At 46.2% G+C, this 21,702-nt stretch overlaps 1 protein-coding gene across 1 annotated transcript in view; it reads right to left on the bottom strand.

Annotated features, from left to right (window-relative positions):
• Positions 1-20,610, bottom strand: part of Gxylt2 (glucoside xylosyltransferase 2) — an 89,668-nt gene extending 69,058 nt beyond the window's left edge. The window contains exon 1 of the mRNA XM_041643982.1: positions 20,203-20,610. Coding sequence (XP_041499916.1) covers positions 20,203-20,483 — 281 coding nt within the window. The 5' untranslated portion in view covers positions 20,484-20,610. The remainder of the gene's footprint in view (positions 1-20,202) is intronic.
• Positions 20,611-21,702: the final 1,092 nt, after the last annotated feature.

Here is a 21,702-nt window from a genome sequence, read left to right as displayed (position 1 = left end):
GACCACCAAAGAAGCAACATGTGATCTGCCCCTGCTGTAAAAGGTACTGAGCCACATGGCTAACATAGATCAGAATAATGGGTTAATATAAGCTACAAGAGCTAATAAGTAGCCTGAGCTAATGGGCCAATCAGTTTATAATTAATGCAGACTCTCTGTGTGATTTTCTTTGGGGCTTGCCAGCTATGGGGTACCGGGCAGGACGGAAACCCCAACGAGCAAGCCGGCCCTCATGTTACATGGGAGGGCACCACTTTCTCCTGGTACCTATCCCACCTAGGAGAGGAAGCAGGATGCTCCTGGCTTCTCTTGGTCATCACTAGACACAGGCATGTGCCTTCATCCAGAGGGTGAAGGGCACTGAGAACTCCCCTGCGCTTCCCCTCTCATCCCCTCTTGGTTTCATCCATCTACTTCCATGTCACTCCTCACCCACTGAGGCTTAGTTCCAGGTCACAGCATTTCTGCGCAGCTAGGTGCCCAACATCATTGTTGAGGACTCAGCCCCAACTCAGTAGGGGCCTCCAGCCTCCTGATCCTGCAGCTCTGTGCCCTCCACAAGCTCACCTTCATCTTCTCCCTGAGACATCCAACACAGATTCTGTCCTCCAGCCTGTCATTTATCTTCTACCATGGATCTGAGCTCCTTCTCCCATCAGCTGATGATTACATATTTCATTGTGTTTTACACCACATATTTAACATTATATATCATAGAAGACGGTAAAAATAGACTTTTATCCTTAGGAAAAAGATGAAAATAATGTACATTCGAAGCTAAAAACCATACAATGCAATCTATTAAAATATGAGGGCTGGCAAGAAGGCTCAAGCTCGATGACCTGAATTTGATCCCTGGGACCCACATAGTAGAAGAAAAAATGAACTCCTTCACATAGGTACCACGATGTACATGCACTGTGCCTCCCAAATAAGTACTTAAAATATTAAAAATGATATAAATTATATAAAATATTAAAGTTATCAGATGAAAATTTCTATGCATTTTTTACTTTTTCATGTTGTAATTAGGTCTTTATTCAATTGAACACACTTTTTTTCAGCTGCTTGATAGCATGTCTGTGTGTATATGTGTGTGTGTGTGTGGTTTATACATATGAGACGGTCTCACTTTTGTAGCCCTGTCTGTCCTGGAACTTACTATGTAGACCAGGCTAGCCTCACACTCATAAAGATCCACCTGCTTCTGCCTCCTGAGAGCTGGGATTAGAGCATGTGCTAGCATGTCTAGCATGCATATAATTTTAATTGCTATTTCTATTTGATTCTTTCATTTTTCTTGTTCATTTTTAAGGCTGTATAACCATTGTTTTTAATGGCTATCTACTATTCTACCCAAAGAAATACCATTACCTACAATCATTTTTCTCATTGATTCTTTCTAACTATTATATTATTTCAAAAGCTTGTGCCAAGGAGCTGTAGCCAGTATATTTTTCTTCTTCTGCACTATTTCTTTAGACTGTGTTCTTATAAATGGAACCACTGGTTAATGTCAACCCTCTTATTAAGAAAGTCTTAGTTTTGCTAGCTTCTCAAATCTACCCAAGGCCTTCCTGAGAAAATGGGCCATGGGAAAATAAATAAAACAAACAGGACGGAGCCGCTTGTGAAATGGAATCATGGAGTTGGGGCTCACATAACTGCTTCCCCATCTACCAGGGATGAAGGACGGTGTACTGCGGGTCACCATGGCACAGGCTCTCCATTCCCAGCCCTTTTCTAGCAATGTCAATGGCGAAGTCTCAGTCTTGTGTGGTTATGCCTTGAACACTATTCTAATATTGCTTGATCCTTCTTCAGTAGATATGGGACCCTCAGCAGTACCTCGGAGGGAAGAGGACTCAGCGGAAAACCAGCAACAGCATTTTGTTCTCTGTCAATCATCACCTACCTGTGTGATTACAGTCATTCCCAGTACTGGCATGGGTTTTGTTCTTTGGCTTTTTATTTGTTTATTTTTTCTTCAAGATAGAGTTTCTCTGAGTAGCCCTGACTGTCCTGGAACTCAATTTGTAGACCAGGCTGGCCTTGAACTCACAGAGATCTCCTGCCTCTACCTTTGCCTCCCGCACTACCAATGCCTGGTGTCATGGGGGTATCTTTACATAAAGAAAAGAAAAAAGAAAGGAAGATAGGAAGGAAGGAAGGAAGGAAGGAAGGAAGGAAGGAAGGAAAGACAGACAGATCCAGGAGGCTGAGGCAGGAGGATCATGAGTTTGAGGTACAGTGAGTTCAGTCCAATTTGGACGACACAGAGAAACCCTGTCTCTAGATACAGTTCAGTGGTATATTGCTAAGCTGGCACATGCAGAATGCTGGATTTGATCCCCAGCACCACAAAGATAAACAAAGATACTTAGAGAATCGGAGCCCTCCAGCACAGCTGGTGGCATTATAAACTATGATAGACACCCTAGAAAACTGGCAGTTCCTGAAAATTCTAAATATAGGGCACACCACCCGACTCAGCACTTTCGCTCAAAGCTATGTACAAGAATTGAAAACATGTGTCTACACACAATCTGTACACAAATGTCTACACCAGCAATAACCATGATCACCAAGCCCTCCCTAAATATCCTTCAAGAGACAAATGTTTAAGTAAAATGTGCTGAGCTACACAATGAAATATTATTTCACAATAAAAAGGAATGAGTACCAATATACACTAGAACATGTCTGGAAACAGACAACAGCAAAATGTGAGGATAACTCCGTGGGTATAGTTTCTTTCAGGGTGGTGAACATTTTCTGTAATTAAACAGGGCTGGTGGTTGCACAATTTTATAAATAAACTAAAAATCATGACAGCATATACGTGTCTAAAAGTACTGGGATTAAACTGCAGCACTGCTGTTATTAATAAACAGATGCACTCAGATTTATCACATAGATTTTTGTAGGAAAAAACTGAAAGCAGGCCATGGTAATACAGCAATAACAAATGTGGCCTGAGCGAGCCTGGAAGTCGCTGCCCCCATCCTCCGGCTCCAGCCTCCCCACATTCACATGAAAAATGATCCTTAGAACCCCAGAGGCAGCTCAGAGGGGAGCCAAGGCTCCCACACCTCCCTGCCTGCTGTCTGAGACAAGCGGCTCCTTAATCGCTTCGAAGTCTCGAGTGTGCGACTTAATTAAACTTCCATTTCTGGAGTGTATAAATAATGGAGAGCGGCATTTATGTGTAGTGCTGTTTACTCTGTAGTCTATTACTAAGAAACACACTGAATTATTAAAGCGGGTAATTGGTTCTGCTCGGCCCCTCTTCCCTGCTGCCTCCTGTCACCCCCTTTTATCAGAGTGCCCCTTAACTGGCAAGCAGAATTAACTCAGGCAAGCTTGATGCTGTGATAGGGCCAGGGGAAGCAGCACACAAGACCACACTTTTTAGACTGTCAGCAAGGAGCCTTACTAGGGGAAGGAAGGGCAGAAGTGCCCTGTAGAAGATCAAGTCTGAGAAGCTGATTACACTCACCATAGGCAAGAGAAATCTGGAAATGTTTCTCTACGGTGACGCTTCGCTGAACCCATTTGGCTATCTGAGTGTGAGAGAAGGATGTGAAGGAACCAGAGTGGCGGGCGAGGAAATGGAGACACTAAATACGGCCTCTGGGAAGACAATCAGCTGATGTGGAATTCCATCCAAGTCACATGTGGGCAATGACAGTCACAAACACTCTTGAAAATCCATAGATTTTACTTGTGTATGTGTACGTGTGTGTGTTCATATATGGAGAGACCGGAGGACCACCTCAAAATGTCATTCTTCCTTAGGAGCCATCTTGGTCTTTGAGACAGGGTCTCTCACTGGAATATGGAGCTTGCCAAGACAGCTAGGCCGGCCAGCAAATGAGAGCCAGGGATCTGCCTGTCTCCCTCCCCAGAGCTCAGATTTCAAGTGTGTGTTTCTCACCCAGCTGCTGGGGATGGACCGCAGGTCTTCTTCCTTATGTAGCTCGGACTTTACTGACAGAGCTGTGCCCTCAGCCCTAATCCACAGGGTTTAGAAACATGAATGAACACCAAACACTTTCCCACTGAAGCTGTGACCAGACCTTGACGTGGAAGGCAGACACGACACCGAGAACTTTACTTAGACTTTTAAATCACTTTTAATGACCCGTGGTTTGGAGTCAAATCAAGAATCATTAGTCTTTCAAGACAACCAGGCTGACGGCTTGCCTTGGAGTCATGGTAGAATATGAATAATGTCAAAGGCATGCCAGAAGCCTGCCATGGGGGGGGCTCAATAAAATTATTTGATGAATGCATTAATTATGAGCAGCACATTTTAAATTTGGTTCATGGTATCTGAAACATGGCTGAGTGCCTAAACAAAGTCTAGGACTAATGCAGTGTAGGTGTCTGATGTCTGAAGTGAATAGCCACGTCCGTGTGGGGATATGTGTGCATTTGCTTTCTACATCTCTGCACACGTACACATGCCATGTGATTAGTGAGTGTCACAGCAAGCAACCAGACCTAGGGAACACACTTAAGAGGCCAAGTTTCCCTGCCCACTTCTTGGTGGTTTAACCCAACAGAAATAATTCTCTTATGCTGCCAAGCGATATAATAAAGGTATAGGTAGGGCCAAGCTTCCTACAAAGGGTAAGGTGTAATGGTCTGTCCTATCCCTTTAAGAGACAAGCCCCATCCACTTCCCCCTCCACCACTGAGGCAGGCAGATCTTCCTTCCACTTGCAGTCTGAGCTCTTTCCTTTCTGTCTCTCTCTCAAACAGGTAGCTGCTGCTGTGCCTCCTTCCCCCCATTCTCTCTCTCTCTTTCTCTATCTGCCTCTCTCTGCTCTTTCCCCTCTCCCCTTTCCCTTCCATAACCCACTAAATAAATATCCAACCTCACTCTGCATGACGTGCCTATCCATCTCAGTCTCTCACCTGCCACGTGGCTCCCTGCCTGGGACCTGGCTGCCTTCGTGGCACACCGTGGTCTCGTGCCTGCTGCCCACTGCTGCCACTTGGGGACCTGCAGCATTTCTACCACTGTTCCCCTCTGGGATCTGTAGAGTTTTATTTTTACCATTACATAAGGAGAAGACTGTTTCGTAGTCTCTCTCTAGCTTCTGAGTTCCCAGCAATGCTCAGAGTTCCTAAAGGCATGGCCACAACACTCCAACTGTCACTGTACCTGGTACATTTCCCCATATAGCTCTTTGGTTTTGAGTCTCTTCCCTCCCTCGATTCTTTCTCTCCTCCTTTTTTATTTTGTTTTAATTAATGTACATAATGCCTTTGGAGATAGGCTTGTTATGTAGGCCAGGCTGTCTCCAAACCCATAATCCTCCTGTCTCAGCTTCCCACGTGTTGGGATTACAGGCATGTAGCAGTGCACCCAGTCTATGTATGTCACTTGTCCTTTCTTCTCCTAAGGACACCAACCCTTGGGCTTCTTCCAAGTCTAACTTCTTCTCGATATCCTTAGCTAATGGAATCTGTAAAGCCCTTTCCAAATGATAAGCTCACATTCTGCAGCAGGTCTAGGTGGCAGAGGTCATACTTCTGATCATTATGCTAAACATGCTACACAAGTGAGTTAGAAAGAGCACTTTTGACTAATAAAGCTCCCACCCAGGGCCCCTGGGGTAGGCTGGACTCCAGTCCTGGACTCACAGCCTTCCCGGGTACCCCTATGTAGGGCATCATTCCTACAACACACCTATCCAATGCCCTGCCATTATCTAACATCTTTCTTTCTTTCTCTTTCTATTTCAGAATTCCATGCTGGTCCTTGACTGACACTAATTTCATTTTTTTTTTTTTTGCCTTGGAATTGTTCCTGACACAGGAGATTTGATTTCTCAAACCTCCCTTCTGTTCAAATTAGGATGTTGTTTGGATTCTTGAAATATGAACCAGCAGAGTGAGTTGGAAATAAATGGCACTTGACATGGGAGGGAGGAGGATCAGAGGTTATGTAGAACCAGAAAATGTTTATCTCAGCCCCTGAAAAAGAATAAGAGTCACCGCCTTCAGTGAGAGGTGGAGGATAAATTGCCTCTCCAGGAACTTCCCATCCTCCTATGCCTCAGGTCAATAACCAGATTTTCATATTTACGGTCATTTATAAACTTCTAGTTTAGGGGGGTTGTTCTTGCTCTAAGCTGAAACACTCTGTCCTGGAGGGAGTGTATGAAGACCCAAAATGTAGGGGCTGGAGAGACGGCTCAATGGTTCAGACACTAGCTGCTCTTCCAGAGAACTAGGGTTCAGTTCCTAGCTTTCACATGGCAGTAACTCCAGTTCCACAAGATCTGATGCCCTTTTCTGGCCTGTGTAGGCATAAATACCCATACATGCAGACAAAACACCCATACACATTAAAGATTAAATTTAAAAAACCCCACTAAGTATGTGAACAATTAGTTCACGCTCAGGAAGTCCCTGAAACTTAGCAGATTCACAACGTGCCTCCTCCCTCAAGGTCACCTAAGCAGTCGGGACTTCTGAGAAGCAGGGACTCTCCTTCCAGTCAAGCTGCCAGCAAGCTGTCCAACGAATCCCAGGGTTCTAGCTTTTGAGGGTTGTCACAATGCTGAAGTGGGCTTTTGGTAACACAGCTGCCTTTGAGTCCCCCATGTTCCCAGGTGGACTTTAGTGGTAACCTTACTTTGTTCTGTCATAGTTTTCTATCTGGGGTCAGTAGACATTTGTTCTTCTCCCCAAAGGGTATCACATAACAATAACACACATATCTATTACAGAAAGCTTCGGAAACCCAGACAAGCACAAGAGGAACGGTCACAATCCGGTTTCATAATCACTATTACATTTTTTATATTATTTTTTAAGATTTATGTATTTATTATGTATACAATTGTGCCTACAGGTCAGAAGAGGGCACCAGATCTCATTACAGATGGCTGTGAGCGACCATGTGGTTGCTGGGAATTGAACTCAGGACCTCTGGAAGAGCAACCAGTGCTCTTAACCGCTGAGCCATCTCTCTAGCCCCTCACTGTTACGTTTTGGTTTTTAAGAACGATATACAATATATGTAAGGGTGTGAATACATGCACATTTTATTTTTTATAACAAGATTTTAACCATTTATTTTGCGTGTGTGCACGCACATGTGCACATGCAGGTACGTGTATGTCACAGCCCACATGTGGAGCTCAGAGGAAAAAGCACCTTTATCCACTCATCTGTCTCACTGATCCTACAATTTTTTTAAGCTGAAAAGGGACGGCTTTTTTTTTTAACTGACTTTATATAAGTATACATTTCAATTAAAAGAAAAGGAAGAGACTGTATCAAAGAGATCTTTTCCAAAGGTATTCTCAGTAGTGATAAAGGGTTCAGAATATGGGATTTGTCCCCAAGAACAGCATGTGTTTAGCAGTTTTGATCTTGGAGGCCCATAGACATGGTATAATTTCTACCTTTTGGCTGTACTATCTAGGCAAAAGCTTTTACCACCTCTACCCTGGGGCTTTCTATCTGTAAAACAGACACTTGGGTGACACTGGATGTCTGCTGGCCTTTGTCATCCTTAGGAGTTTCAGATAATAGAACCTCATTTATACTTTAGGGGAACTGCTCTTCAGTTTTCAGTCCCCGAGGTTTGGATCGAAGCCTCTTAAGTTGCAGGCACAGGTCCCAGGTGTGGCTGTCAGGGAGTGCAGATATGCCTGGGACCCAAGGGCACATGCCTGGATCGATGGCAACTGTTCCACTGGGGGAAAGCACCTGAGAATGTCACTCACACAAAGCTGAAGGGCAGGGGAAGGATGGTCCTGGTCACACCTGTAACTGGGCCTTTGTCTCCTTTGCAGTGGCAGAGTTTGTGTTCATGATGAAGTGATACTGGGGATGGGGAGGGGTCTGGGAACCTACTGCTTGCTATGGAAGCTGTTCTGGGTCAGCCAGAGACAGGAGTGACCTGTCAGGTGATGGTGGAGATTAAATGAAGTGACCCTACAACAAATTTCGTACCTGTCATAGTTTGCTTCAGATGTCAACTCTGGGAGGAGGGAATCTGAACTAAAGAATCAGTTCCTTTGGACTGACCCATAGTCATGACTGTGGGGGCACTTTCTTGATTAATAATTGATATGGTGGGCCCACTCCCTGCCCACTGTGATGGGGTCACTCCTGGGCCTGTGGCCTTGGGGTTGTATAAGAGAGCCGGCCAAGCAAACTACAAAGCATTTCTTTTTGGCCTCTGTATCAGTTCCTCCCTCCAGGACCTACCTTGGCTTCCCTTGATGGTGGATGTGACCTATAAACTAAATAAACTCTTTTCTCCCTTGGTTTGGTCAGTGTTTTATCATGCAGAAGAAAGCTAACTACAATAGTACCATACATGACTGGTGTTCTCTCTCCATTTGTCTCTCTCTGTCTCTCCCATTCACTCTAGTGCTGGGATTACAGGCATGTACCGCATGCCTGGCTTGGTTCTGTGCATAAAGTAAGGATGAAGTAGTCATTATCATCATTGTGGAGACCCAAAAATGTGAGCCTATTTCCACATTGACCAAAGGTCAGAGAGTTGGAACCTTACCTTTATCCCTTCAAGGTTATTGTCTGTTTCTACCTCAAAGGTCCAACCCAGACTTAGAGCAAAGACTTCTGCTCTCCCCAGGTATTGTCAACAGAAGTGGCTAATATCCAGACCCTGCATTTCAGGAAGAGAGAAGTAGATATGTTTCTACCTCAAACAAAAGTCTAAGGATCCAACTAAGGTTCTAATTCCCCTAAGGAGATAACATTGGATTCCACCAATAGAATGGTTTGCCCACAGAATGTTTTGGTCTAGGGTGTGAATATGACTTGTTTTGTCCTAGCAACAGAATGTTTAATTATGGATGTAGGACCCGACATTCAATTGGTGTGTTCATCTCCTTGTATCATGTTAATGCAGTTTTTTTTTTATCTTACTTCTACCTTTTGGGATCAGGGCATTTTAAGCAATAAGAAATTAAATGTGGGCAACTTCAGTATTCACTGGAACTCCCTCCTGATACTATTCTATGTTTCTCTTTTATTATTTTTGCATCTTCATACTCTTTTCTTATGTTTCTGATCCCCATGTCCCTACCATGGCAAGTGGTATTTTTGTCAAGGATGGTCCCCGACACATCAGGATTATAATTAAATATTATCTTTATCAGACATTCTCGTGTTTCTCTAAATATGTTGTATTCGTGTCCAAATCAGGCTGGGAGACAGTTCAGCATACAAGCTCTAATTTGTTGTAAAGCAAATTAAAGGGCAGGCGTGCTTCATAAAATTCTCAGAAAATGACCCGGGTTTCCATTAACCCCTTCTCTCTGTCGATAAAAAATTGATTACTTGAATGTGTATAACTTTAGGGTCACTAGTCTGACAACGTTAAGAACTTGATGTTCTCAGAAAAATGAGAGGAAAGAAATAGAGCACAAAGGCCTGTGTCACATCACAGCCACGGACCCTGAGGAGATATATCAGGGACAAAATTCTGCATGGAGGCTCCCAAGGACACTGCTTAATTCTCAGTAAAGTAGCCCACACCCTACTTTCTTAAGATTAAACCAACTGATTCTGTGTCCTTGAAGAGACATCAAAGTTCTAGTTGGCCAGGATACCAGATCTGAAACTCTCCAGGAGTCAGTATGAAGGGTTCTGTCTCCTCCACTCTATCAGACATCAGTCAAGAGACAGGGCCTTGTGACCATTCATACACATGGAAGGCAAGTCTCAGTGTCCTCAAGTCTGAACTCTTCCCCCTTCAAAAGAGTCTGCTCGAATGTGCCTCTGAGCCTCACTAGCGCCCTCAGTTCCTTGTGCCACACGACCTATGCTGGTACTTCATGCTCTACGCTGTCGCTTGGTGCCCTATGCTGTCGCTTGATGCCCTATGCTGGTACTTCATGCTCTATGCTGTCGCTTGGTGCCCTATGCTGTCGCTTGATGCCCTATGCTGGTACTTCATGTCCTATGCTGGTACTTTGTGCCCTATGTTGGCACTTCGTGTCCTAGGCTGGTACTTCATGTTCTATGCTGATACTTCGTGCCTTATTCTGGCACTTCACTTGCATAATCTCATTTTACCAGTGAGCCTGTGAGAAAGCCAAGGTTTCCTTAAGATTGATGTATTCAAAATCACACAGGAGGCATCTGGGTTCAGTTATGGCTTAACTCCCTACAACTGGTGGGCAGGGATAGTGCCCTAGGACAACAAAATACTCTGAGGAGGGCTGTGAGTGAGCCCTGTACCAGATGCTCTACATCAATCCTTATCTGACTTCTCCAGACTTCAGTTCCTGAATCCACAGATTCAGAAGTCAAGAAAACAACTATTTCCCAGGCCATAGTTTTCAGAACTTCATAACCTGAAATTAGCTAAACGCTGGGAAGTATTCTAGAAAAATAGAAAATGAACTTTATCATCAATAAAATTTTCATCTTTTGTTTAATTTTTACATTGGGATGAAATACAGGTACAGGCACTATAAAATTATGTCTATTTATTTCATTATAGATGAAAACATAAAGGTTCTTTGGAAAAATAAAACAGTGATCAAGTTTTCTCCCAGACAAGTTTGCCTGTGTATGTGTGTGGAGGAGTGAATTTCCCCAGTGTTGACTGCACTTAGTAAAGGTGGTAAGAACAGGTGCTGCGAGTCCAAGTTAGCTGTGTTTATTTTGGGGTAAGTTATTGACACACAACCCAAACCAGATCCAGAGAACAGGGGTGTTTACTAGGTTCTGGAAACTAGAAAGGTTGGGACAGAGCTGTGGGTGGAAGAGAGAGATGACCTTGGAACCACAGTTGCTCCCTCCTCATCCCGGTGCAGTGCCTCTGGCCGCAGTGTTGCCTCTCATCTCCACCCCATGTGGGTTCCTGTACCCTCTCAATGCAGTCCAGATTTCTCAGTGGGTCAGAGGTTACCTACCTATAAATCGCCTACAGCTTAGTATGCAATCAAGCATACAAAGTGGCTGCCGTGGCATAGCAGATTCTTACTTCCTGTGTACCCTGAAACCATTCCCTTTTGTCCTGAAACCACTCCTCTTTGCTCCATCAATGACTCCAAGATTTTGATTAGGAAAACCTAGTTCAGATAAGATGACTCCAGATGTAAATAGGAGAGATTGCAGCTCTAGCAGGTGTCATAGGAGGAGCCGAGGCTGGATGAATCTCTCTGTTGATTCTGAGGCTTGCCAGTGTTCTCCAAGTACTCAATACTAATCTATGATGGTTAATACTGACTGTAAACATGACAGGAGCTAGGGTCATCATGGAACAAACATCTGTGTATATCCGTAATGGAGTTTCTAGCCTAACTGAAGGGCAAAGAGCCACCCTAAGTGTGGGCGGCACCATTCCACTGTCTGCAGTCCTGGACTGCATCAAGAGGAGAAAGTGAGCTGAGCATCAGCATTCAGCTCTCTGCTTCCTGACTGGAGCTGCTATGTGATCATCTGTCTCCGTCTCCTGCTACAGTGACTTCACCACCATGATGGACTGTACCCTCAAACTGTGAGCCAAATGAAACACTCACTCTAGTTGCTTGTCACAACAATGAAAAAGCTAACCAATATAGCCCCTTCTTCTTTTCCTTTCTCTACTGCCCCTCATGAAGCTTTTGTCCTACAGCTGATTTCCTCAGGAGCACCTGGGGCTGTTCCCCTAGTTAGATCTAGAAGATGGAGTCCTCTGTCCAATGTTGTAAGTTGATCCTTTTGGGCAAAGTAGCTGTAGCAAGAGAAATAAAGGGATTGGTGTGCTTGGTCCTGGATACACAAAGCTTACACTTCAGAAAGAATGGGCTGCCATCTGAGCTTACCTCATCTGTGGAGTGTGGCTCACACAATAATTGCGGAGGTACTGAGGAAATGGAAATCAAATGCTATGATAGTTTGGATGAAAACAGTCACTATCTCATAGGAATGGGCACTATTGGGACATGTGGCCTTGATGAAGTAGGTGTGGCATTGTTGGAGGAAATGTGTCACAGGGTGGGGGATGGAGCTTTGAGGTTTCAGAAACTCAAGCCAGGCCTAGTGTGACTCATTCTCTTTCTGCTGCCTGCAGATCCAGATGTTGAACTCACAGCTGCTTCTCCAGGACCATGTCTGCCTACATGCCACCATGCTTCTCGCCATGATGATAATGGACTAAACCTCTGAACTGTAAGTCAAGCCCAATTAAATGCTTTCCTTTATAAGAGTTGCCATGGTCAGGGTGCCTCTTCACAGCAATAGAAACCCTAACTAAGACAGACGCCAAGAACAACATCTACCATACACGCTCCCCCAGGGGGCGTAAGTAGTCTCAACGGATGAGACTTGCTTAGCTTACATCAACTAGCTGATCTGACCTGAATCTGATCCTCCATTTCTTCCTACTCCCTTCCTCCAAATTACAGGCAATCAAACAAAGACAATGGGATGAGAGAGAAACTCCATCCACTGGAGCTCCTGGGAAATCAAAGCACCCCTCTCCTTTATATGAGAGAGAAGGAGGCAAGGACGATTCACACAAGTTAGAGCTGGAGACATCAGCAGGAACCCATGTTTAGCTAAACGTAAACATTGATGATTATATATGAAAAGACTTAAGAAGTATGAAAATCTGCAGGTAAGTATAAACACATAATATATATTTTGCTCTTTCAGCTTGAAGGCATCTAAGAAATAGCATCCCAAGATTAGCGAGCATGCCTAGTGTCCAGCTCTTAGTTACAAGTACTATTCCTGCCCCCTCCCCCAACACACACAAGTTACCATAGTGCCAGAGAGTAAAGTACCCAATTCCCAACTGCAGATAAAACCAGGCTTGTCTGTGGCTCAGTGGGAGAGCGCTTGTGCATTATATGTGAGATCCCAGGCTTGAGTGACCACCTGACACAAAGCCAAACCAAAAATTCACACAGAGGACATGCAGTCAAGGACAGGATGAGCTCCTAGTGGACAAAATGGGAACAGTTTTAGCAACAGAACAGCCATATGAAGGCCCAACCCAAAGAAAGCATAGAGAGTCTTGTGCCCAGACTGAGAGGAACAGGGGAGTAAGTGACCAATGGAAGAGACACCAATCTCCTGCAGGAGGACCCCAAGTAAGCCATGGCAACACTCGGCCTTCCAGGATCAGAGCAAACTCCACACACCTCACCTGTGGGTCATGTTTCCTTCCTGTATGCAGAACAGGAAGGGAGACAGGACAGGGCGACCACCCAGCAAGTGCCACCTCAGTCAGGTGACCAGGCCCAAGTTAGTAGGCTTTTGTTGTTGTTGCTGCCGTTTTTTTGTCTTTGTAACCTTGGCTGGCCTAGAGCTGTCTATATAGAAAAGGCTGCCCTTAAACACATAGAGATCTGCCTGCCTTTGCCTTGTCAGTGCTGGGAATAAAGGTGCGCACCGCCTCATCCAGCCTGTTGTGAATCTTGTAGACAGAGCACACATGAGAAACGCTATAGTGCAGATGGTTTTTCTTCTAGAGCCCCATAATCTGGGACTATAATATTTTACGTGAGTAAAATTTTTCAAGTATTCTGATAAGAAGAGCTTCCCAAATAACCAACCAGTGTTCTTCCCAGGTGGCAAATGCCTTAAATGCCTGTGGCAAAACCTAAAAGCAAGCCCCACCCAAACCTGTCAGAAATAGGCAGTCTAAGAAACGACTGCAGTGTCCAGCTTTAAAAGATGACAACATACAACAAAGTCTGCTGAATGGGACCCTGGAACAGGGACTCTAAATGGACATTAATAAGAATGTCTCAATATGACTTCATCAACACAGTTGAACCCCAGCAGTGGAAGATCTTATAAGTTGCAGAAGCTGGGTACTAGCTGGGACAAGGTGGACCCTGCCGCTGTTCTCTAGTTCGGTCCATAAATACTCACGGAGTAGCCACCATGAGGTTATCTCTGCCTTAGCGCTCAGGCTAAGTGATTAATGATGCAGGCAGTGCACCTGGGATAGGAGGAGTAAATCAAACCCAGTGCTCGCACAGCTTTGGATGCAACGAAAACAGACTATGGACCAGGATGAGCTAGGAGATCTAGAGGGATGGGAAGTGTCCATGCACATCTTGGAAGGCGTCTTTGTTAATAGGACATTGGAACGTAGACCCGAAAGTGAGGCCCCTTGCTAGATGAGGATGTGGAGAGGAACACAGTTGATGGAGGAGGGTCTGTGTGTTACTTTCATTGGTTAATAAAGAAATTGCCTTGGCCCTTTGTTAGGACAGAAAAAATTAGGTAGGCAGAGAAAACAGAACAGGATGCTGGGTAGAAGGCAGTGAGAGAGACACCATGGAGCCAGCCGCCAGGTCAGACATCTTCCCCGGTAAGTCACCTCGTGGTGCTACACAGATTATTAGAAACAGGTTAATCAAGATGTGAGAATTAGCCAATAAGAAGCTGACTAATGGGCCAGGTAGTGTTTAAATGAATACAATTTGTGTGTTGTTATTTCGGGTGTTAAGCTAGCCGTACGGGAGCCGGGCAGGACGAAAAGCAGGCCTGCCTGCAGCTCATCACTACAAATGGCGCCGACAGCTCCTTCTACATGCAGTCCAGTGACTGAGGGAGAATAGAAAGAGATGAGGGCAGGGCTTAGAGAAACTGAGATGGGCAAGGGCTCATAGTTGATTTATTTATATGGGGACATGCACATGTGTGGAGGTGAGAGGACAACTTTGGGGGTTCCCATCTTGCCAAGGCAGGCTCTCGCTTGTTTCTTATGGTTTGCTGCATAAACTAGGTTAGCTAGTCCTCAACTTTCTGGGCAATTCTGTCTCCACCTCTCATCTCACTCCAGGATAGCTAGAAATGCATTTTATGTGAATCATGAAGATCTAATTTAGGTCATGAACCTTACAAGGAACATGCTTTTATAGGTTGATGAATCTCTCCCACCCAAGAATTTTATTCTTAGTGTGATGGGAACACACACACACACACACACACACACACACACACACACTGGACAGCTTTAAACTGGCATAGTGACCTGCTTTGGTCTAACTTGTTCAAGATTATTTCAACAGCTATATGGAAAACGAACTATGGAGGGCGCTAGAGTAGACCCACTCAAACCAGAGTAGGCTTCTGCAGTGGTCCAAAGGATGGTGGTAGAGATGGTGGGAAGCATGTTTTGTGGCCGAGCTAATAGGACTAACTTGAGTGGGAGTGGGTATGTGTCAGACAACAAAGCTGAGTTCTAGGGTCCACAAGATGTCACATTCGGCAAAGGCACTTGCAACCAAGCTGGACAAATGGAGTTCAATTCCTGAGACCCACATGGTAGGAGGAAATACCAGTCTGGAAAGTTGTCCTTGAGCTATCTAACACGTGTGCTCTAGACCACATGCACACAAATACACACACACACACACACACACACACACTCGCATGTGCTTACAAATGATTAGAAAATGAGCTGGGAAGAGAATCAAGACGCAAGCTACATAACATCATACATGTTGCTCAAATCCTTGAGGTCATGACTGTCCTCTAAGGCCAGCATCTAATTCTGAGAGGGCGACAGATAGATTCTGCTACATGACATCATCCCTGTTTATTGAGACCTTTGTTCAGGCACGAACCCTCTGACTAGACTCATCTCGAAGATCAAAGGGAACCGCAGGAAACTGGTGAGGAGCAAGGATGTGTTTCCTTTCACTGGGGTGGCTGGGGAGGTGGCCAAGTGCAACCAGCAGCTTCTCCATTGTCTCCTCTCCCTTCAAATCCCAGGAGGGCAGAGACTCCATTCTCCCCTGCACAGCAAGTGCCTAGTGGTCTGTGTGCCAGAAACATTTGCCCAACAACTGTGGAGTATATTGACAGAGGCATATCACGGGACCAGGAGGGAGCCCAAGTCCTTTTCAGAAACCACATTTTAGGAGCTGGCAAGAGAGTCAGCCAGCAAGGAGCTTGCCACTGAACCCGACAGCTTGAGTTCATGGTGGAAGGAGAGAACCAGCTACTACAAGCTGTCCTCTGACCTCTGACCCCTGCACGTGCACAATGTGACAAGCTCAAGCACATACACACACAAAATAAATAGCTGCAGCATTTTTTTTTCTGAAAAAAAGTCCTATTTTAAGAGAAAACAGGCTACCCCCAGAAGACAAAGAATAGAGTTCAAGGAGGGTTCTGAGTCTGAGCAATCAGTGAGACGGTGCAGGGAATGTGGAATTGATCTCGCAAGTTACAGCACGTGACAGTGACGGGTGCAATCTTGCTGATGAGTGTATGTGCTCATCACAGGATCATCACGTCAGAGCTGGGAGAGATCTCAGGAAACTTTGGATCATCTGCTCATTTCTTTATAGATGAAGAAAAGACGAAGGATGACCTTGGGAGTGTCCTCTCTTTCCACCAGGTGTATAAGCCAGTCTAGCTAGCCCTTAAGTTTCTGGGGGATTCTCCTTTCTTGGCCTCCCATCCCAATATATAAGAGCTGGGATTATAGAAGTTACCGTGTGCAGCTGGACCTGAGCTCTGCAGATCCAAAATCGGGTGCTCACACCGGCACGCCAAGTGCTCGGCTCAGCGACCCAACACTCAGCCCTATTTCTTTTTTATATTGCTGATCCCTAGCTACATTAAACTTCCTTTTCCATGTGAAGGCTCAAAGAGTTTTCTGAAGCAAAATGGAAATATAGTCTTCGAAAGTCTGAAATCTATTCACAAGGAAAACACTTATTTTAGAATTTAGCTTCATTTTTTAAAAAATTTCTTAGCAAAGTTCTTATCATTCACTGAAGATTGGGTAGCTCACCATGTTCCCTTTTTCATTTGGCTGCCAGGAAGCTTATAACTAAATTTAGCACTTAACTCCTTCAGTAATAGTGGTCTTGATTTTTAGCAAACAGTACTTATTACTCCCCTCCATGACCCTCTTATACAGCTATTTTAATGACTTTATTGCATATGTACCTTTTTAAAATATTTATTTATTTATTATGTATACAATGTTCTGTCTGTGTGTATGCCTGCAGGCCAGAAGAGGGCACCAGATCCCATTACAGATGGTTGTGAGCCACCATGTGGTTGCTGGGAATTGAACTCAAGACCTTTGGAGGAGCAGGCAATGCTCTTAACCTCTGAGCCATCTCCCCAGCCCCACATATGTATTTTTTACTGTAGTCACCTCAAATTCTTTTTGGAAGCCAGCCAGGTACAAACCACCAATAAACCAAAACAGAAGGCGAATTTCATCTTGTTGGGCTCTACAGTGATGGTTACTTCCAGGATGATGTCCACTTTGAGATCGCATCCGTGACTTGAAAGCCCAGACCGTCCCTCATGGGAAGTCACCACAGGACAGATTGCATACAAATGGCTAGTTCTAAAATTGTAGGGTCTGCCTGCTAACCAGGCAAGCCCATGGAAAATGTGCTGAAAATGAAAACAAGATGTGTAAGGCGAAGGCCTCCTCCCCCACACTGACATGGCAGAACTGCACTTACAGCAGGGCCCTCAGGGGGCCAGCCTGGGCACTGAGTGGTCAGCAGGTGGCCGGCTGGGTCCCATCCACCCTCAAGTTTCCTGCTCACTACAACCACAAATCTGACCCTCACCACGAAGGAGACATGAGATCACGCAGCCTCTATCTCCTCTGGATTCTGGCCACGTAAAAAGATTAAGCCACAAGGTTTTCTCTTCCCTCCCTAGATGAAATTCCTTCTTAACCACAAAAATTTCACCCAGGCAGAGTTTGAAAAAGCAATAAAGGAGTCGGTGGGGATCTTGCCCGCCGGCTCCCTTTTCTCTTTGAACCTTGCGTTACCCTTGGTGTGGAGGCAGCAAAAGAAAGAAAGCAGCCCCCGGAAAATGTCCGACTGTTTATGCATTTGAATCCGAGATGCCTGGTGGCAGTTTCTTCGCACTTTTCAGAGTTTGTGAATTAGCTCTTTATTCCTCTGGCATTGGACATCATTTCTGTGATCATCGAGGAGATATGTTCAAAAGAAAAATGGTTTCCAGGATCCTGTTGCCTGAGGCAATATACCTTCTCTCTAGGGCCCATTGGGATTCTATTCATGATCTCCTGCGAGTCAGAGCCAATTTGTTCAGATCGTGACAAGAGGATGCTGCCCCAGTGTTCCTTACACCTTGAAGGATGAGACACATCCAAGAATCCATGATGCTTCTTTAGAAAAGCTTCCATGCAGTGATAACTGCAGGCAAGACTGTGGCCTGGCAGCGGGTTCTCACCAGCCACAGGCTGCCTTGGTCTTCAGCCTCGTCTAACTCTTACCTGCAAGTCCTGCACAAACAACCCTTCTGATTCAGAGTCTCTAAAACTCAGATAACACTCATGGGCGCGTCACGGAGCAGCTCTGCCACTCTGAAGGGTCCTCAAAGCAAAGCTGAGGGCTGAGGAGATGGCTCCATTGATGACGTGCGGGCAGGCCCAAGCATGAAGACCTGGGCTCAGATCCCCAGCTTCTGTAATTGCAGCTCTGGGGAGGTGGAGACAGGAGGCTCCCTAGAGTTGGCCAGCAGCCAAATCTTCAAGCTCCTGGTTCCGTGAAAGACCATGTCTCAAAATAAGATAAAATAATAAAAAAGATGGGGAGAATTGAGAGAGACACTGGATGTCCACTCTGGTCTTCATATGCACAAACATGTATGTACACGTGCAAAGGAGGGAGGAGAAAACACACATTACTGACTCTGCTCCCAGGTTTTACGATTCTGGAGGGCTAGCTGGGGTCTGAGAACCTACATTTAAAACAAGTTTTCATGATGCTGTAAAGGGACCACTGTATGGATTGCAGTGTGCGTATAATTATTAATAGCTATCTTTACACGGTGCAGTTCACACTGTTTATGTTAAGTGATGCCAGCTTTTATCATAATGAACTTGTAGCTTAACTCTGAAACAACCTAGTGTAAATAAGAAACCCCAGCAAACTGGAGGGGAAAAAAAATCCTACTAACTATGCAATAAAAATAGCCTGATTTTTTAAAAGTGGATTGTCAGCACTCAAGAAGGGTTCTAAGAACTTTAAGGGCTTCCACGGGAAGTGGCAAGATGCCTCCGAGGGTAAAGGTGCCTACTGCCAAACCTGAGGACCTGAATTCCTTTTCGAGCACATACCGAGTGGAAAGATAAAACCACTTCTGAACAAGGACTTCTGACCTCCACGCATGCCTCCCTCAACATGCACACACAAAATAAACAATCAAAGTAATAAAAAAGTAATAAAAATTAAGAGATTGCTAGGGTACTATCTCCCCTGACATAGCCATGTGCATTTATATTGCAAGTAGAGAAAAGCTGACCCAGCTCCTTCTTAAGGTTTCATGTTTCTCTTAACTACAGTTAAAAGAAAAAAAAAGCGCCCAGACTTCGTCATTATGGTAAAAAAAGAATTCTTCAACTTGTTTCAAGCAATTAAGGAGCCAGCGAATGCGGTCGTTGCAAGGCAGTTAGAAACAGCAGCTCAGAAAGAGCAGAGGAAACAGACCAACTACAAGACTCAGGGACTGTTCAAAACCGTCCCCACAACAAAGGAGAAGAACGCGAATCCCTAACCTGAGGGCATCCGGTAACACCAAGACCAAAGATAAAAAAGCTGCGATGAAAGGCAGCCGCGTGGACCGCCTCGTGTGGGGAGAGGGCAGGGTCGAAGGTTAAGATGGTTTCCCAGCGGGAGCCTTTGGTGGTCCTGCAGCTCCAACAGAGATCAGGAAACCCCCAGTCTGCCTCTTCCCGGTGCCACGCACCACTCTGTCCAAGAACAAAACTTCTTTCTAATCAATTTGAGCCAGACGCCCGCTCCACGGGCAGCACGCGGGTACCAGAGCTTGCACAGAACGCAAGCCAGTCCTGGCTCAACACCCAACTTTTCCAACTCCATCAAGATCTGAATTCTCCCGTGAAACAAGAGAATGAGCTCCAGTTGCCTGGCGATGGCTTTTGAAAAATTAAACAAAGAGCACATGTTTGCAAGAATGCAACCAGACGCCTCGCCCTGACACTTGCGACCCGAAATCTACAAGCCACTCTCCCTGACACTCCTTCATGGAGGGGCATGGGTGTCACCAGGGTGGTCTGCGTGTCTCGCGGGGTGGAAAGAGGTTAAGAGTGGGTGAAACTTGGAATCCGCTTCTCCCATCCATCCAGCCCCAAGCCGCCCTTGAACTTGGCACCGGTGCGGTTAGCGAGACGCTCGTCCCCAGATGGGAGGGATCCAGGCTGCCACGACTCACCTCGCCAACTTCTCGCGGCTGGCGGCGCGCGGCCGGCCGGCTCGGGGGCGCGGACGCGGGGGCCGGCGCCTAGGGGAGCGTCGGCCGGCGACCCGGGGGAAGGCGTGCGGCTCCGGAGGGCGCGTGGGGACCGGCGCGTGGCGACGCTGAGAGGCAGCCTCGGGAAGCGCGGGGAACCCAGGGGGCTCCGGGTCGCGGCGGGTGCGCAAGGACAGCAGCGCCAGCAGCAGCACGGCCAGCGCCAGGAGAAGCAGCGCTGCCGCCTTACTGCGGAGCTTCATGGTGCGGCGCGGCGGCCCCGGGGCGGCGGGGACCCTCTGCGCATCGCGGCCCCGTGACGGCGGCGGCGCGCAGCGTCCAGGCTGGCTCGCCCGGGACTGGGGTCTAGGCTGGCGGCTGCGGAGGAGGACTGGGAGGAGGTGGAGGGGGAGGAGATGAGAAGCAGGGGGAGGGCTGGGAGGAGGCCCGTGAGGACTCGGGTGGAGCAGCCCTCCCTACCGTAGTGTGTGGAGTAGCGGCTCTGCAGCCCACCACCGGCTGCCAGGAGCGTAGACCTCAGGTAGCGCAGGCTCGCCACACCTTCATTCATTCACTTCATTCATTCAGCGAGTACTCATACTCACCCACGCACTCAGATTCACTCTCCAGTTCACCCAGTCATCCTCAAACTGTCTCTTCCCCCATTCAAGCCTGTATCCACTCACTGAGGACTCCCTCTCCTATCCACTCACTCGTTGTCCCACCGGCTCCCTCACTGTGCACACTCACCCCTTCCACCCACAACTCCACCCAGTTCCCTCATGCGTTTGTTTATTCTGTACATGTTTCCATCATTGCTTTCATCCATCTAGCCTGCAGGCTTGGGCACCAACCCAGTCCCTCTTGACCCAGGGCAGAATTTTTGGCACTAATGAATAACTGCTGGATATAACCTCTCTGGATCCATGTACTCTACCGCGACTGTGGAATGGTTTGCAAGGTTTACATTTGAAACCTGACAGTCCCTGGCTTGGTGAACCTGAGATAAGCACCGAGCTTTCCCAAGCTTGCAAAATGAGAACGATAAGGGTGCTACACGAGGCCTCTCTGAGCATTAAGTTAAATAATCCTTTCAAACAGAGCTGCACAGTATGGGGCTCAAAATGGAATTCGTGGCAACGACTACAACAAAACAGTCTATCCTCCAGACACACGTGCACATTTTGTTTTCCTTCTGGCATAGAGTTAAGATAGAGTAATAACTTCACCATCAAACGTGAGAATGGGCTCTTCAGAGATCTCGTCATTGGCAATCAGCAGATCCAGGTCAGAGCTGCACAGCTGTCTTCCTAGGCATTCCAGTCAGGATCTGAAGCATCAGGACATCCTTTTCCATTCTGCACGAACCGACAGGAGGCATTCTCTTAACTCCCTCTGTGACACATGTGTTGGACAAAAAAAAACACTTGGGATCACATTGTCCCTGGGCGTCTAGAAGACTGTTGTCTTATAACTCATCTA

This window comes from Microtus oregoni, unplaced genomic scaffold, assembly GCF_018167655.1.
Source record: "Microtus oregoni isolate MIOR12 unplaced genomic scaffold, Mior012 000002F_ref0000024, whole genome shotgun sequence".
Lineage (NCBI taxonomy): Eukaryota > Metazoa > Chordata > Mammalia > Rodentia > Cricetidae > Microtus > Microtus oregoni.
This window is presented reverse-complemented; position numbering and strand designations above follow the sequence as displayed.